The following is a 19,416-nucleotide window of genomic DNA, read 5'->3' as shown; positions in this document are numbered from 1 at the left end:
TTATGGACACGACAGTGGTCAGGTGATGCAGATTCCAAACGGCACAAAGGTGTATTGCCGTATAAAGGAAGAGGAGTTATTTGGGGTCGGTCCATCGGACCTGGTGGCCACGGCAACTGCTGGAAAATCCACCGTTTTTACCCTAAGTCACATCTCTGCAGAAAAAGACACCGTCTTTTCAGCCTCAGTCCTTTCGTCCCTATAAGAGTCATATCTGCCCAGGGATAGAGGAAAGGGAAGAAGACTGCAGCAGGCAGCCCATTCCCAGGAACAGAAGCGTTCCACCGCTTCTGCCAAGCTCTCAGCATGACGCTGGGACCGTACAGGACCCCTGGATCCTACATGTAGTATCCCAGGGGTACAGATTGGAATGTCGAGACGTTTCCCCTTCGCAGGCTCCTGAAGTCTGGTTTACCAAGGTCTCCCTCCGACAAGGAGGCAGTATGGGAAACAATTCACAAGCTGTATTCCCAGCAGGTGATAATCAAATTACCCCTCCTACAACAAGAAAAGGGGTATTATTCCACATTATATTGTGGTACTGAAGCCAGAAGGCTAGGTGAGACTTATTCTAAATCTAAAAAAATTTGAACACTTACAAAGGTTCAAATCAAGATGGAGTCACTCAGAGCAGTGATAACGAACCAGGAAGAAGGGGACTATATAGTGTCCCGAGACATCAGGGATGCTTACCTCCATGTCCAAAATTTGCCCTTCTCACTAAGGGTACCTCAGGTTCGTGGTACAGAACTGTCACTATCAGTTTCAGACGCTGCCGTTTGGATTGTCCACGGCACCCCGGGTCTTTACCAAGGTAATGGCCGAAATGATGATTCTTCTTCGAAGAAAAGGCGTCTTAATTATCCCTTACTTGGACGATCTCCTGATAAGGGCAAAGTCCAGGGAACAGTTGGAGGTCGGAGTAGCACTATCTCGGATACTGCTACAACAGCACGGGTGGATTCTAAATATTCCAAAATCGCAGCTGATCCCGACGACAAGTCTGCTGTGCCTAGGGATGATTCTGGACACAGTCCAGAAAAAGGTGTTTCTCCCGGTAGAGAAAGCCAGGGAGTTATCCGAGCTAGTCAGGAACCTCCTAAAATCAGTGCATCATTGCACAAGGGTCCTGGTAAAGATGGTGACTTCTTACGAAGCAATTCCATTCGGCAGATTTCACGCAAGAATTTTTCAGTGGGATCTGCTGGACAAATGGTCCGGATCGCATCTTCAGATGCATCAGCGGATAACCCTATATCCAAGGACAAGGGTGTCTCTCCTGTGGTGGTTACAGAGTGCTCATCTTCTAGAGGGCCGCAGATTCGGCATTCAGGATTGGATGCTGGTGACCACGGAGGCCAGCCCGAGAGGCTGGGGAGCAGTCACACAAGGAAAAAATTTCCAGGGAGTGTGATCAAGTCTGGAGACTTTTCTCCACATAAATATACTGGAGCTAAGGGTAAATTTATAATACTCTAAGCTTAGCAAGACCTCTGCTTCAAGGTCAGCCGGTATTGATCCAGTGGGAAAAACATCACGGCAGTCGCCCACGTAAATAGACAGGGCGGCACAAGAAGCAGGAGGGCAATGGCAAAAACTGCAAGGACTTTTCGCGGGGCGGAAAATCATGTGATAGCACTGTCAGCAGTGTTTCATTCCGGGAATGGAAACTGGGAAGCAGACTTCCTCAGCAGGCACGACCTCCACCCGGCAGAGTGGAAACTTCATCGGGAAGTTTTCCACATGATTGTAAACCGTTGGGAAATACCAAAGGTGGACATGATGGCGTCCCGTCTGAACAAAAAACGGGACAGGTATTGCGCCAGGTTAAGAGACCCTCAGGCAATAGCTGTGGACGTTCTGGTAACACCATGGATGTACCAGTCGGTGTATGTGTTCCATCCTCTGCTTCTCATACCTAAGGTACTGAGACTTATAAGACGTAGAGGAGTAAGAACTATACTCATGGCTCCGGATTGGCCAAGAAGGACTTGGTACCCGGAACTTCAAGAGATGCTCACAGAGGACTTATGGCCTCTGCCGCTAAGAAGGGACTTGTTTCAGCAAGTACCATGTCTGTTCCAAGACTTACCGCAGCTGCGTTTGACGGCATGGCGGTGGAACGCCGGATCCTAAGGGAAAAAGGCATTCCGGAAGAGGTCATTCCTACCCTGGTCAAAGCCAGAAAGGAGGTGACCGCACAACATTATCACCACATGTGGCAAAAATATGTTGCGTGGTGTGAGGCCAGAAAGGCCCCACGAAGAAATTTCAACTCGGTCGATTCCTGCATTTCCTGCAAACAGGAGTGTCTATGGGCCTCAAATTGGGGTCCATTAAGGTTCAAATTTCGGCCCTGTCGATTTTCTTCCAGAAAGAAGTGGCTTCAGTTCCTGAAGTCCAGAAGTTTGTCAAGGGAGTATTGCATATACAACCCCCCTTTGTGCCTCCAGTGGCACTGTGGGATCTCAACGTAGTTCTGGGATTCCTCAAATCACATTGGTTTAAAACCAGTCAAATCTGTGGATTTGAAGCATCTCACATGAAAAGTGACCATGCTCTTGGCCCTGGCCTGGACCAGGCGAGTGTCAAATTGGTGGTTTTTTTTTTCTCAAAAAAGCCCATATCTGGTTGTCCATTTGGACAGGGCAGAGCTGCGGACTCGTCCCCAGTTCTCTCCCTAAGGTGGTGTCAGTGTTTCACCTGAACCAGCTTATTTTGGTGCCTTGCGCCTACTAGGGACTTGGAGGACTCCAGGTTGCTAGATGTTGTCAGGGCCCTGTAAATATAGGTTCCAGGACGGCTGGAGTCAGGAAAACTGACTTGCTGTTATCCTGTATGCACCCAACAAACTGGGTGCTCTTGCTTCTAAGCAGACTATTGCTAGTTGGATGTGTAATACAATTCAGCTTGCACATTCTGTGGCAGGCCTGCCACAGCCAAAATATGTAAATGCCCATTCCACAAGGAAGGTGGGCTTATCTTGGGCGGCTGCCCGAGGGGTCTCGGCTTTACAACTTTGCCGAGCGGCTATTTAGTCAGGGGCAAACACGTTGGTAAAATCCTACAAATTTGATACCCTGGCTAAGGAGGACCTGGAGTTCTCTCATTCGGTGCTGCAGAGTCATCCGCACTCTCCCGCCCGTTTGGGAGCTTTGGTATTATCCCCATGGTCCTTTCAGGAACCCCAGCATCCACTAGGACGATAGAGAAAATAAGAATTTACTTACCGATAATTCTATTTCTCGGAGTCCGTAGTGGATGCTGGGCGCCCATCCCAAGTGCGGATTATCTGCAATACTTGTACATAGTTACAAAAATCGGGTTATTATTGTTGTGAGCCATCTTTTCAGAGGCTCCGCTGTTATCATACTGTTAACTGGGTTCAGATCACAGGTTGTACAGTGTGATTGGTGTGGCTGGTATGAGTCTTACCCGGGATTCAAAATCCTTCCTTATTGTGTACGCTCGTCCGGGCACAGTATCCTAACTGAGGCTTGGAGGAGGGTCATAGGGGGAGGAGCCAGTGCACACCACCTGATCCTAAAGCTTTACTTTTTGTGCCCTGTCTCCTGCGGAGCCGCTATTCTCCATGGTCCTTTCAGGAACCCCAGCATCCACTACGGACTCCGAGAAATAGAATTATCGGTAAGTAAATTCTTATTTTTTTATTTATTTTTTGTTTTGTGTGTAGTGTTTAGAAAGATCCAGCTAGATGAATCCAGTGTACCTTTACTCCCATCACCCGTTACGGTCTTTCTGTTCCTATTATAAAGGGGGAAAGCACTAAGGAGCGCTCTATGGGGTACGGCTTCAAATGTCAAAAGCACTTACCAAAAACACTAAGACTTATTATGTTTGCAATGAGGCCGTGTTGCTCAGTGCACTAATCCCCCAAGCCTGCAACCCAACAGGCCCGGGTTCAAGTCCCACCACAAACATCATTACAAAATGTAGTAAGATGAGCAAGGGTGAGCGGCTCCCGGGTATGCGTTGCCTGTCTAGTTAAGGGCGCCCAGCACGGGAGGAAGGCTCCGTCAAGGTCATGGGAGCAAGCCCTAACAGGTATTTCAAAATAACTGTCAGATTCCCGCAAACAACAGTCGGAAAGGACTGAGGGATTTTCAAGGACTATGGAGGAATTTCTGATTTAAATTAATCCCTCCTGTGCAAGCATTAAGCAATGCGAACAAGTCGATTAAGAGAACCATCCTCATCTTACACAAAGGAGGAAGGGGTCTTATTATAGATAAAGAGGCAAGATACTTAAGTCTGCCTTAGATCAGGAGTTTAGATTCCCTTATAGAAGCGGTTAGAGAGACCCTAAACTACAGAGAGTTTTCGATTGATTCGTATCCCACAATCGTTGCCAGTAGTGCTCCCTATTCCTCGAACTCTCCAGACTCAGATGGCGAATGCTTGGAAGCAACCTGATAAACACTTTCAAGTGCCAAGGAGGTTTGAATTTAAGAATCCTTTATCAAGAAGTGTAATGGTTAAATGGGAGGTGCCGCCTACTGGGCATTTTCAAACAAGGAAATGTTACCTAAGCCTAGCGTGACCGCCTTAAAGGATATGTCAGGTCGCACACTGCATCAAAAGCAATTTTTGTACCAGCACATTGTCACATGGACTGGGCGTGAATAGGTAGCATGGAGGAGGTTTCTCAGTAAGCAGAGCATATTCGAGAATTAGCTACTTATATGTGCCAGGCTTCAAAGGACGCTCATAAAATAACGTCCCGCATCTCGGTTCCTGCCATTTCGGCTAGAAGAATTTTATGGCTCATTGTTATTTGGTCCCGAGTTAGACAAGTGGATTTCGCAGGCAACGGCAGTGAAATCTACCTTTCTACCTACTTCTTACTCGAGAACCACTTCACACGTTAGTGGAGCGTACTCGAGACCAGTGTTTAAATTCACTCGTTCACTGTCGTACCGAGCCAGGAGGGGTTTTGGAGCAACAGACTTGTGGAACCAGGGGTAGGAGTCGTTCAGTGTCGACACCCAGAAAGCAGAACAGACCTGCTCACAAACCCATGGCATGACAGTCTCTCTGCTCAACTCTGGACCCCCCTGGTGGGCGCAGTATTGGAAGATATTTCCCAGTGACAGGATAGACTTTCAGAAACGTACACACAGTCCGTTTTTGTACAGCACGAGGGATTAGGTGTCCATTGAGTGCAGTAGCATTACAGGCGGCAAATTCAAAGACTCCTACATACAGAGGGTTATATCGCCAGTCCCAGATCCTCAAAGTGGAACGGGATTTTATTCAAGTCTTTTGGTAGTGCAAAACCAGATGGGCCGGTCAGACCATTACTAAGTTTTACAAGTTTTAAACCAATTCCTAACGGTTTGCTGATTCAGGATGTAGTAAATCCAGTCAGTTAGTGCAGGTTTGGAACTAGGAGAGTTAATGGTATCCATGGACATAAGGGATGCATTCCTGCATATCCCGGTTGGGACCCCCACCAAGCTTACTTAAGATTTGCACTGGTGCAGGATCCTTTCCAAATGAAGGGTCCTACCATTCGGTCTATCAGCAGCCCCAGGACTTTTTTACGAGGATCAGGGCAGCAATGGTGGCAGGATTGAGACTATCTCCTGATCAAAGCCTCCTCTCAAGAACGGCTCATCAAGGATGCTCAGACATCTTATCAACTTCTCATTCAACATGGGTAGATGGTGAATTTCCAGAAACCTAACCTTACACCAATGCAACGGATTCCATTCCTATATCTCATCTTGGACACAGTAAGATTGAGGGCTTTCTTACCAGAGAACAAGATCCAGGACCTACAGAGGCTAGTGACTCAGGTACTGAGGACACAAACAGTCTCCCTGCACCTCTCTGTGCAACTTCTCGGGATGATGGTGACGTCTTTCGAGGCTCTCCAGTACAGCTGACTTCACTTACGACCATTCCCAATGAACCTTACTGCTCAGGGACCAGGGTAACATTGGCTCCAGCATCGAAGGATCCGAGTTCCACAAGAGATACGGATCTCCTTAATTGGGTGGTCGTTCCACTAAACCTTGCAGCAGGCAAGAATTTGAAATTTAGGATTGGAGGATTCTCACAACAAATGCCAGTCTCAGAGGTTGGGGAAGCTGTCCTAGAGACCCATCATTTTCAGGGCAAATGAACTTTACTGGAGAGCGGTTTACAATTCGCTTCTCTTAGCCGAAGATATAGTCAGCGGTCAACAGTGTACCGGAAAGCAGATTATCACAGTCGCCAGGTCTGCATCCAGGCGAGCGGTGCTTACACAGATCTTCGACATGATGGTGAGTAGATGGGGTCTACCTCAGGTGGACCTGATGGCGTCTCGACAAAATCATTAGCTGCCCAGGTATGTGTCCAGGACAAGAGACCCAGCAGCAGAGGAAGTAGACACGCTGACACTTCCTTGGTGTTACAAGAAGGGTTTACATTTTTCCACCTTTCCCACTCATACCCTGAATTCTCCAAAAAGAAAGGGGTAATACGACAGCGAGTATGGGCAATTCTCATAGCACCAAGTTGGCCCCGTGGAGGTTGGTACTCGGACTTACGTGGGATACTAACTGAGGACCCGTGGCGGTTACCTCGGAGGGAGGACCGGCTATATCAGGGGCCGTTCCTCCACTCAGACCGGAACAGGCTACGTTTAATGGCGTGGCTATTCCTAAAGATGATCGCTGCTAGAAAGCCGGTGACACCCATGTACGACTGCAGACATTAGAAGAAGTACATGGACTGGTGTTAGAAACATGGGTGGAATTCGACGAACGTCCACTTACCCAGACTTCTACTTTTCACTCCAGCTGGTCTAGATGAAGGACTAAGACTAGGTTCCTTGAAGGTTCAAGTTTCGTCTCTCTCCATCCTATTTCAACAGCGGTTAGCGTCCTTACAAGAGGTTCAAACCTTTTTTTACAGGGGGTTCGGCGGATACAACCTCCTTTCCGTCCCCCCACTGCGCAGTGGACTAAGATTTGTAGTTAAAATTTTTGAGATCACCATCTTTTGAGCCATTGGAAAGAACAGACCTGCAATATCTCTCTGGGAAGGTCACGTTATTACTTGCCTTGGCTTCGGCCGGAAGGGTTCCGGCGTAAGGAGCCCTATCAGGTTAGAGTCCTTTGTTAATTTCCAGAAGGATAAGGCCAAAACTCCGTACATGAGCAGATTTCCTTCCTAAGGTCGTTTCGGGGTTTCAGGTAAACCAACCGATTGTGGTCCCATCCTTTCAGGGATTCGCAGATGGGGACGTGTATTTGGATGTTGTCCGAGCTTACAAATATACGTACAAGTTAGGTCGTCCTGTAGAAGGTCGGATCATTGAGTTGGTCCAAAGAATGGTTGGCCAGCATCTAGGCAGTCTTTGTTTCGATGGAATAGCCTTGCCAACCGGCAAGCTAATATTTCCTGTGATAAGCAGTTTCCGGTTCAGACTGGTGCTCCTAATACCAGATCAGTGGGTGCCTCAGGGGCGGCTATTCGAGGTGTTTCCACTACTCAATTTTGCAGAGCGACAACGTGGTCTTCAATCCACACATTCGCAAACTTTTACAGGTTTGATACCTTGGCGTACGGAGATTCTAAGTTCGGACGTTTAGTTTTGCAGGCCATCGACAGCACTCCCTCCGTTGGGGATAACTTTGGGACGTCCCCTACTGTATAAGACTCCAGTGTCCCCTAGTGGATGAAAGAGAAAAGAGGATTTTGGTACTTACCGATAAATCCATTTCTCTGAATCCTCTAGGGGACACTGGACGCCCGCCTCTGTACTGTCAACTTGCTGTGTTCAAAGTTCTTGTTCAAACAGTTCGTGCAAACAGCGTTGGTTTTTCTGTTAAGAGTTTCTTGGATGCTGTTTGCTACGTTGTACGGTTCGGTTCCTCGCCAGGTGCTATAGTATCATGTCCTATTCTCTCAGTCAAATTTTTCAAACTGAGGGAGGAGGGATGTGAAGGGGGAGGAGCCGGCTGTGCAGACAATGCTAATTTTAGATTGTGCCACACCTCCGGTTGCAAGCTTCACACCCCTACTGTATAAGACTCCAGTGTCCCCTAGAGGATTCAGAGAAATGGATTTATCGGTAAGTACCAAAATCCTCTTTTTTCACTTTGCGCGATTACTGACAGTGACCAAAGGCACTGGAACCAAAGATGTAATGTCACGGCACGCCAATCCAGGAGACTTGCATCAGTGGCCACAATGACCATCCAAAGTGACCAAGGTTTCGGCACTGGAGGAGATCAGAAACCAGCCAACAATGGAGAAATTGACGATTGCTGTTGGACAGAGATGAGAGAGATGCTGAGCACCCTGTCCAATCTGGAGAATCTCCTACTGCAGACATGTCCAAACTGCGGCCCTCCAGCTGGTGTGAAACTACACATCCCAGCATGCCCTGACACAGCCCTGACACAGCTTTAGCATTCTCTGACAGCAAAACTTTGTTAGGGCATGCTGGGATATGTAGTTTCACAACAGCTGGAGGGCCGCAGTTTGGACATGCCTGTCCTACTGGAATACCCGCAAGAGGAACCTGGCACACTGAATGGTCTCGAAAGTGGAGACCACTGTGCCCAACAACTTCATGCACAACAAGAGCGACGGACAAGGTACAGACAGCACTGTCGGACTTTGAACTCCAAAAAGAATACTTGCTGGAGAGAGGTGTAGCAGACCACCCCGAGGAACAGAAGCTGCTGACAAGGTATAAGGTGAGAGACTTTTCAATATTCAGGATCCTGACAAGATTCTGAAGTACTTGTACCATGCAATCTAGGTGCTTTTGTAACGGTGAAACTGAATCAGCCTACACAACCAGATCAACTAAATAAGGTATGATCGCGATACCATCCTTGCGCATGAGGGACATGATTTTGGTGTAAACACGAGAAGCCATGGTTATACCAAATGGCAGGGCCTGGAAATGATGAGCGGATTTGACTGCAAAACAGAGGAAAGAACTAAAACCTGCCCAAACTGAAACATGAAGATATGTGACCTTGATGTCCAGTGAGCCCAAAAATGTATTGGCCTCTATGCCGTAGATCAGTGATCGGAGAGATTCCAATCCAAAATGATCCACCATCAGCCCGATGTTCAAGGCGTGAAGATTCAAGATCGGCAGGAATGAGCCGTTGGACTTCCGAACAAGGAATAAGTTGGAGTAAACCCCAGTTTCCGTTCCTGCTCCAGAACTTGTGCAATGACGCCGTCCGTGAGGAGATAACATATAGCCTTGTCTAATGCCTGTAATGGTCAACCCCTGAGGTCGATGTTGTAATCCAGCACCCAAGAATCTGAAGATGACTCGACCCAACAGTCTCTGAACTGGAGCAAGCGCCCCCTGACCTGCAACCGGACTGGGTTGAGATGACCCTGTCAGGTGCAAAACTTCTCTGGAACAGTGGCTCCGGAGCACCAGCAAATCTGCATTTAGGACACAAACCCCTGCCATGCATAAGAAACAGGTTCTGTCAGACTAACCCTAGTGGACACTACACCATGCCCCGAAAGGTAGAGCGAAACATTCGGAAATGCAGCTGTTTAGGGGCAGTCACTGGAAGGAAAGTGTTTGTCCCACAGGTAGCCTGGGCAATAATAGCATCCAGTTCTGGTCCCAATAGAACGCCTCCACCAAAAGCAAGATTCCAAGAAACATTTGGATTCTGCATCTACAATTTAAGTGCGAAGCTAAAGAGCACTCCGAGCAGAGACAGCTATAGCCAAAACGCAGAAGACTACCAGAGTACAAACTATGGTGGCCAATCCCCCCGGGATCGGCGGGATCCCAGGATTTAGGGCCAGAAACGACCGGGATTCAATCCCGGGATTGGAAGGCTGCTTTTGGTGAAAACTCTGATTTGGAGGATATACAAAGCAAGTTGCGACACTAAAAACGAAACTAAGCTACAAGCCAAGGTCTGGACTAGAGCTGAAGTCAGACTGAAAATACTGAAATTCTGAAAAACACATGCTAAAGGACACCTCAGCGTGTCAGATCACCCCACCCACTCCTCCTTCCTGAGATACTTAAAAAACACAACTATGCGCATCATAATTCTTACCAGTTTGTTGCAGATGGCTAAGGGTTACTTGATCCACTGGGAAGAATGCCACCAAGGCCCCATACTCTGGACACATGTTGGCTATAGTGGTGCGGTCAGCCACAGAAAGCTGCAACACTCCTTCTCCAAAAAACTCCACAAATTTCCCAGACACGTCAGCCTGTCTTAAGTGCTGGAAAAAAAAGAAGAAAGCTAAATGTGTATATATACAATACATCATATACATATGTTGACAGACCTTTAACATATATGAGGCAGAAGTAAATAAAAAAAAACATTTTGAACTTACAGATGTCCTCATACATCTTGCCTCATTGCGTCACACAGCGGAAGATTTCTGGCATGAGTGAGCAGACAGATCCAGTGCAACTCAGTTAGCGTTGGGAGTCTTATTTTGCAGTAACTGCATGATCTGCGTTACTATACAAAATGGATGCACAGGCAGACTCTGCAGATTAAAATAATATGGCATGCTTATACTCTCTTTGCATCTGCATACGAAATGCTACATAGCGTTGCATTTCGTATGATGATACAGCTGCAGCCGGTACAAAGGCATGCTGCTTATCATTTTAATCAGCAAAAGCTACTTATGCGTCCTATTTGCATAATTTTGCAAATAAGATGCATTGAAACGTAAAAAAAACATGCCACTAAAAGGACGCAGGGAGGCTAGATGTTAGTGGACACATCTGTACAATTAAATCTGTTTTTCTTACTCCATAGGGGGAACACTGCAGACCATAGGCTGTAGAGGGTGTTGTGAGGCACATCAAACTACTTGTTTGTAGTGCACCGCATCACGGCGCTTACCGAACTGGTAAAAATATGTTCCAAGACATATGCTGTAATTCATCTGGCCACAGATTGTTTCACTGTTGGTCAACCTCATTTGTGGTGACAAGACTTAAAGACTGTCAGTCTTCCTCAACAAAGCGGATTTATCCACAAAGATCCTCAAGACCCGAATCACATCCATTAGTGATGTCATCTTTACTACTAGAGTCTAAAAATAAGAATTTACTTACCGATAATTCTATTTCTCGGAGTCCGTAGTGGATGCTGGGGTTCCTGAAAGGACCATGGGGAATAGCGGCTCCGCAGGAGACAGGGCACAAAAAGTAAAGCTTTAGGATCAGGTGGTGTGCACTGGCTCCTCCCCCTATGACCCTCCTCCAAGCCTCAGTTAGGATACTGTGCCCGGACGAGCGTACACAATAAGGAAGGATTTATGAATCCCGGGTAAGACTCATACCAGCCACACCAATCACACTGTACAACCTGTGATCTGAACCCAGTTAACAGTATGATAACAGCGGAGCCTCTGAAAAGATGGCTCACAACAATAATAACCCGATTTTTGTAACTATGTACAAGTAATGCAGATAATCCGCACTTGGGATGGGCGCCCAGCATCCACTACGGACTCCGAGAAATAGAATTATCGGTAAGTAAATTCTTATTTTCTCTATCGTCCTAGTGGATGCTGGGGTTCCTGAAAGGACCATGGGGATTATACCAAAGCTCCCAAACGGGCGGGAGAGTGCGGATGACTCTGCAGCACCGAATGAGAGAACTCCAGGTCCTCCTTAGCCAGGGTATCAAATTTGTAGGATTTTACAAACGTGTTTGCCCCTGACTAAATAGCCGCTCGGCAAAGTTGTAAAGCCGAGACCCCTCGGGCAGCCGCCCAAGATGAGCCCACCTTCCTTGTGGAATGGGCATTTACATATTTTGGCTGTGGCAGGCCTGCCACAGAATGTGCAAGCTGAATTGTATTACACATCCAACTAGCAAAAGTCTGCTTAAAAGCAAGAGCACCCAGTTTGTTGGGTGCATACAGGATAACAGCAAGTCAGTTTTCCTGACTCCAGCCGTCCTGGAACCTATATTTTCAGGGCCCTGACCACATCTAGCAACTTGGAGTCCTCCAAGTCCCTAGTAGGCGCAAGACACCACAATAAGCTGGTTCAGGTGAAACACTGACACCACCTTAGGGAGAGAACTGGGGACGAGTCCGCAGCTCTGCCCTGTCCGAATGGACAAACAGATATGGGCTTTTTTGAGAAAAAAAACACCAATTTGACACTCGCCTGGTCCAGGCCAGGTCCAAGAGCATGTTCACTTTTCATGTGAGATGCTTCAAATCCACAGATTTGACTGGTTTTAAACCAATGTGTTTTGAGGAATCCCAGAACTACGTTGAGATCCCACAGTGCCACTGGAGGCACAAAAGGGGGTTGTATATGCAATACTCCCTTGACAAACTTCTGGACTTCAGGAACTGAAGCCACTTCTTTCTGGAAGAAAAATCGACAGGGCCGAAATTTGAACCTTAATGGACCCCAATTTGAGGCCCATAGACACTCCTGTTTGCAAGAAATGCAGGAATCGACCGAGTTGAAATTTCTTCGTGGGGCCTTCCTGGCCTCACACCACGCAACATATTTTCGCCACATGTGGTGATAATGTTGTGCGGTCACCTCCTTTCTGGCTTTGACCAGGGTAGGAATGACCTCTTCCTGAATGCCTTTTCCCTTAGGATCCGGCGTTCCACCGCCATGCCGTCAAACGCAGCTGCGGTAAGTCTTGGAACAGACATGGTACTTGCTGAAACAAGTCCCTTCTTAGCGGCAGAGGCCATAAGTCCTCTGTGAGCATCTCTTGAAGTTCCGGGTACCAAGTCCTTCTTGGCCAATCCGGAGCCATGAGTATAGTTCTTACTCCTCTACGTCTTATAATTCTCAGTACCTTAGGTATGAAAAGCAGAGGATGGAACACATACACCGACTGGTACACCCACGGTGTTACCAGAACGTCCACAGCTATTGCCTGAGGGTCTCTTAACCTGGCGCAATACCTGTCCCGTTTTTTGTTCAGACGGGACGCCATCATGTCCACCTTTGGTAATTCCCAACGGTTTACAATTATGTGGAAAACTTCCCCATGAAGTTCCCACTCTGCCGGGTGGGGGTCGTGCCTACTGAGGAAGTCTGCTTCCCAGTTTCCATTCCCGGAATGAAACACTGCTGACAGTGCTATCACATGATTTTCCGCCCAGCGAAAAGTCCTTGCAGTTTTTGCCACTGCCCTCCTGCTTCTTGTGCCGCCCTGTCTATTTACGTGGGCGACTGCCGTGATGTTTTATCCCACTGGATCAATACCGGCTGACCTTGAAGCAGAGGTCTTGCTAAGCTTAGAGCATTATAAATTTACCCTTAGCTATATTTATGTGGAGAAAAATCTCCAGACTTGATCACACTCCCTGGAAATTTTTTCCTTGTGTGACTGCTCCCCAGCCTCTCGGGCTGGCCTCCGTGGTCACCAACATCCAAAACTGAATGCTGAATCTGCGGCCCTCTAGAAGATGAGCACTCTGTAACCACCACAGGAGAGACACCCTTGTCCTTGGATATAGGGTTATCCGCTGATGCATCTGAAGATGCGATCCGGACCATTTGTCCAGCAGATCCCACTGAAAAGTTCTTGCATGAAATCTGCCGACTGGAATTGCTTCGAAGGAAGTCACCATTTTTTTACCATGGCCCTTGTGCAATGATGCACTGATTTTAGGAGGTTCCTGACTAGCTCGGATAACTCCCTGGCTTTCTCTTCCGGGAGAAACACCTTTTTCTGGACTGTGTCCAGAATCATCCCTAAGCACAGGAGACTTGTTGTCGGGATCAGCTGCGATTTTGGAATCTTTAGAATCCACCCCTGCTGTTGTAACAGTATCCGAGATAGTGCTACTCCGACCTCCAACTGTTCCCTGGACTTTGCCCTTATCAGGAGATCGTCCAAGTAAGGGATAATTAAGACGCCTTTTCTTCGAAGAAGAACCATCATTTCGGCCATTACCTTGGTAAAGACCCGGGGTGCCGTAGACAATCCAAACGGCAGCGTCTGAAACTGATAGTGACAGTTCTGTACCACGAACCTGAGGTACCCTTAGTGATAAGGGCAAATTTGGGACATGGAGGTAAGCATCCCTGATGTCTCGGGACACCATATAGTCCCCTTCTTCCCGGTTCGTTATCACTGCTCTGAGTGACTCCATCTTGATTTGAACCTTTGTAAGTGTTCAAATTTTTTTAGATTTAGAATAGGTCTCACCTAGCCTTCTGGCTTCAGTACCACAATATAGTGTGGAATAATACCCCTTTTCTTGTTGTAGGAGGGGTAATTTAATTATCACCTGCTGGGAATACAGCTCGTGAATTTTTTTTTTCCCATACTGCCTCCTTGTCGGAGGGAGACCTTGGTAAAGCAGCCTTCAGGAGCCTGCGCAGGGGAAACGTCTCGACATTCCAAACTGTACCCCTGGGATACTACTTGTAGGATCCAGGGGTCCTGTACGGTCTCAGCGTCATGCTGAGAGCTTGTCAGAAGGGTTGGAACGCTTCTGTTCCTGGGAATGGGCTGCCTGCTGCAGTCTTCTTCCCTTTCCTCTATCCCTGGGCAGATATGACTCTTATAGGGACGAAAGGACTGAAGCTGAAAAGACGGTGTCTTTTTCTGCAGAGATGTGACTTAGGGTAAAAAACTGTGGATTTTCCAGCAGTTGCCGTGGCCACCAGGTCCGATGGACCGACCCCAAATAACTCCTCTTCCTTTATACGGCAATATGCCGTTTGGAATCTGCATCACCTGACCACTGTCGTGTCCATAAACATCTTCTGGCAGATATGGACATCGCACTTACTCTTGATGCCAGAGTGCAAATATCCCTCTGTGCATCTCGCATATATAGAAATACATCCTTTAAATGCTCTATAGTCAATAAAATACTGTCCCTGTCAAGGGTATCAATATTTTTAGTCAGGGAATCCGACCAAGCCACCCCAGCGCTGCACATCCAGGCTGAGGCGATCGCTGGTCGCAGTATAACACCAGTATGTGTGTATATACTTTTTATGATATTTTTCCAGCCTCCTGTCAGCTGGCTCCTTGAGGACGGCCCTATCTATAGACGGTACCGCCACTTGTTCTGATAAGCGTGTGAGCGCCTTATCCACCCTAAGGGGTGTTTCCCAACGCGCCCTAACTTCTGGCGGGAAAGGGTATACCGCCCATATTTTCTATCGGGGGGAACCCACGCATCATCACACACTTCATTTAATTTATCTGATTCAGGAAAAACTACGGTAGTTTTTTCACATCCCACATAATACCCTCTTTTGTGGTACTTGTAGTATCAGAAATATGTAACACCTCCTTCATTGCCCTTAACGTGTGGCCCTAATAAGGAATACGTTTGTTTATTCACCGTCGACACTGGATTCAGTGTCCCTGTCTGTGTCTGTGTCGACCGACTAAAGTAAACGGGCGTTTTAAAACCCCTGACGGTGTTTTTGAGACGTCTGGACCGGTACTAATTGTTTGTCGGCCGTCTCATGTCGTCAACCGACCTTGGCGCGTGTTGACATTATCACGTAATTCCCTAAATAAGCCATCCATTCCGGTGTCGACTCCCTAGAGAGTGACATCACCATTACAGGCAATTGCTCCGCCTCCTCACCAACATCGTCCTCATACATGTCGACACACACGTACCGACACACAGCACACACACAGGGAATGCTCTGATAGAGGACAGGACCTACTAGCCCTTTGGAGAGACAGAGGGAGAGTTTGCCAGCACACACCAAAAACGCTATAATTATATAGGGACAACCTTATATAAGTGTTTTCCCTTATAGCATCTTTTTTATATATTTCTAACGCCAAATTAGTGCCCCCCCTCTCTGTTTTAACCCTGTTTCTGTAGTGCAGTGCAGGGGAGAGCCTGGGAGCCTTCCCTCCAGCCTTTCTGTGAGGGAAAATGGCGCTGTGTGCTGAGGAGATAGGCCCCGCCCCTTTTTCGGCGGCCTCGTCTCCCGCTCTTAACGGATTCTGGCAGGGGTTAAATATCTCCATATAGCCCCCGGAGGCTATATGTGAGGTATTTTTAGCCAAAAAAGGTTTTCATTTGCCTCCCAGGGCGCCCCCCTCCCAGCGCCCTGCACCCTCAGTGACTGCCGTGTGAAGTGTGCTGAGAGGAAAATGGCGCACAGCTGCAGTGCTGTGCGCTACCTTAAGAAGACTGAGGAGTCTTCTGCCGCCGATTCTGGACCTCTTCTCGTTTCAGCATCTGCAAGGGGGCCGGCGGCGAGGCTCCGGTGACCATCCAGGCTGTACCTGTGATCGTCCCTCTGGAGCTAATGTCCAGTAGCCAAGAAGCCAATCCATCCTGCACGCAGGTGAGTTCACTTCTTCTCCCCTAAGTCCCTCGTTGCAGTGATCCTGTTGCCAGCAGGACTCACTGTAAAATAAAAAACCTAAGCTAAACTTTTCTAAGCAGCTCTTTAGGAGAGCCACCTAGATTGCACCCTTCTCGGCCGGGCACAAAAATCTAACTGAGGCTTGGAGGAGGGTCATAGGGGGAGGAGCCAGTGCACACCACCTGATCCTAAAGCTTTACTTTTTGTGCCCTGTCTCCTGCGGAGCCGCTATTCCCCATGGTCCTTTCAGGAACCCCAGCATCCACTAGGACGATAGAGAAATTGTGTTGAATGACAGGAATACAATGTCCTGATTTAAAATTAAATCTGACCATAACCTTCGAATGGATATAGGGACCAATACGCAGGATAGCTTAGCTAGGGTGGCCAATCCCGGGATCCCATACTAAAATTGGCCAGCATTCAAGCTTCCAATCCCGGGGATTTCGGGATTGGCCAGCAACTTCGTTTTTTTTATGCCGGGCAGCGTTGAGCATCCTCAGGAGGCTCAGACGCTTCCCGACTGCCCCTGGCGCCGGCTGGGCGCACTGCGCAGCGTGAAGTCTGAGGTCACGCTGCGTAGCCAGCCGCCCTCTCACCCGCCGGACCTCAAAAAAAATGGCCCAGGATTGGCCATTCTAAGCTCAGCTCTGGTGAAAAACCAAGTATAGAGATGTACATGAGGTGGCTAACAAAAACTCACCTTCCAAGTAAAGTAACAGAAAGTCCACCAAATCAGGCCCCTCAAAGTATGGATTTTTTGTTTTAATAATTCTTTATTTTATGTACTCACAAAAGTAGACAAGAACAGGAACATAGCAAGAAAAACATAGGCCAAACATTTAAACCAATTTACAGGAAAAAATATTACAAGTGAACAATGCATAGAATGGATAAAAGGGAAAGGTTACACAACTACTAGGAAAGGGAGGAAAAGGAGGTAATACGACTGAGGTAAAGGGAAAAGCATCATAGTTTACTCTGACACTTGGGCAGAGAGGCGCTATAAAAAGATGCGTAATATGTGGTAAGAAAAAAAAACAGAACAGAAATCAATAATATTCTGGTGAAGAGAAGTAGAAAACAAAAAATAACAACGAAGGATGGCTATTGCAATGCCAAGAGTGCCAACTTAAGGTCCCAAATCACCTGCAATGGAGCATAGGATCACACATTCAACACGCCCTAAAGGAACGTTTGAACTTCTGTAATAAAGGCTGATTTCCTTTGAAAGAATATGAGGAAAGTTGAAAAGCTGAAACCTACACTTTCAGTGAAACAAGCTTCAATAAACTTTACAAACCATCTTGCAAGAAGGACAAGAGACAAGTAAATTTGAACATAAAAGTGTGTACCATTTTCTGCACTGAACCAAGAGACATTTTCCAAAACCCTATTGTAGTTTTAGGAAGATACTGGTTTTCTAACACTGATCCAGTTCTGGATGACCAGGGGATAAAAACCCTAAAAGCCTGAAGGTTTTTAACCACTTGCCTGGAACAAGCAGGGGTGGCCTTTCCTTGACACGGTCCCATCTGATGTGACCAATGAGAAACGTTCACTGGGTGGCTGCTGGAAGATAATCTTCCAGCAGCCACAAGTATCTGGGGGACCTCCTGGCCCCTCTTGTTCCTTGTTCACACCGTCTGTGCCTGCCGTACAGTCGATCACTGCTGATCGAAGAAATGTAAAAGAAGCAGCCATCACCATTCCTGTGTACACCTGGAGGCAACAGAGAGGAGTAGCCCCAGGAAAATGCAAAGCTGCGATGGTCATTGGTCAAAAATTGTTTTAAAAAAATAAAATCGTGTTGGATAGGTTTTAAACAGATGTTCTTAAACTAATTAAATCATTTTAAAAAAAAATTACAATTTCTGAGCAGTTTTTGGAAAAATCTTAGCCAGGTAAACAAACTGAGCTAAGTCTGGATTGAAGAAGGGACCTTGACTTAGTAGTTGAACAGTCACCATTGAGGTTACAAAGAACAATGTTGGCAAGCCAAGACTGTCATTGGCCAGTCCAAAGTTACAAAATGCCTGGGACATTTCTTCACCTTTATCTTCTTGAGGACATGCAAAATCTAACAATCTTAACCTTGTTGATCAGCTGAGAAAATATCAGGTCTATCTCTGGCAGAACCCACTGCCCTATCAGCTGATTGAACACTTTCGTCAGGAATGACATTTCAGCACAGATATTCTACTTTCCATTTTTCTACACCCGAGATGAAGACCACTGATATCTTAAGAAGTACTGCTCTGCTATCATGAGCTTCAGGTCTTCATTGATACTAAAGCATTATCTGATTGGATCAGAGGGGTCTGGTTCAGAGAAATGACTGAGAATTGAGCAGAGCCTGTAGTACTGCTCTAACAGATGTGCACCTTATTCACCAAGTGTTTTGCGCTATATGACAGCAGATGTATGGCATGACCTAAGATGGCGCACTCTGATTAGTTCAAGTACACTTTAGAGAGTCTTTTCGCATTGCAGCCACACAAATAACGGGTTTGTAGTATATTGAGGGATCACAATTTTAAATTTTCTCGTAATTAAAAGGAGTGTAAAAATGCATGATGTTGCGTGGCGGGACACATGGCACTGATCAAACATGTCGGCTCCCAGTCTCTTGGCTTTTTCTCAGATTAATGCCCTTACCACACTGCTGTATACTATGAATAAGTAAAATTTCATTAATATTAATGAGGCAGTGCTTCAATGTGATCATTGATTCAAAGCAAACCAACAGGCCACAAAATGGATATCTACACTGTGTTTTAGTGACATGTCCATTTTATAGACCATGATCTCACCTTGGTGATGCTTAAAACAACATCTATGGAAGTAGCAAGTGGACCGACAGAGCCAACCACCTCACATCCAACAACTTCCGGCAGAGTTAATGTAATGGGTACGCCCAGCATAGCAGCTTCAGATTCTATTCCTCCTACACCTTTGGGGGGGGAAAAAAATGGATATTGCAAATATTTGTTTAATAGAATGATAAAACCTGCTTATGAATTTGAGTCTTGTACTCCATTTTTACATAGACTGAATAGGTTGCCCTTTTATTAGGTTGATTACAC

General features: G+C 46.8%; 1 protein-coding gene across 5 annotated transcripts in view; it reads right to left on the bottom strand.

Annotated features, from left to right (window-relative positions):
• IREB2 (iron responsive element binding protein 2) overlaps positions 1–19,416 on the bottom strand; it is a 271,408-nt gene that overhangs the window by 135,125 nt on the left and 116,867 nt on the right. For 4 of the 5 annotated variants that reach the window (XM_063926565.1, XM_063926564.1, XM_063926562.1 and 1 more), the window contains exons 9-10: positions 19,144–19,283; positions 10,071–10,242 (exon numbers count right to left, since the gene is read on the bottom strand). In XM_063926565.1, coding sequence (XP_063782635.1) covers positions 10,071–10,242; positions 19,144–19,283 — 312 coding nt within the window. The remainder of the gene's footprint in view (positions 1–10,070; positions 10,243–19,143; positions 19,284–19,416) is intronic. The other variant, XM_063926566.1, reaches the window with a different exon arrangement.

Source organism: Pseudophryne corroboree, chromosome 6, assembly GCF_028390025.1.
Source record: "Pseudophryne corroboree isolate aPseCor3 chromosome 6, aPseCor3.hap2, whole genome shotgun sequence".
In the NCBI taxonomy this organism is placed as follows: domain Eukaryota; kingdom Metazoa; phylum Chordata; class Amphibia; order Anura; family Myobatrachidae; genus Pseudophryne; species Pseudophryne corroboree.
This window is presented reverse-complemented; position numbering and strand designations above follow the sequence as displayed.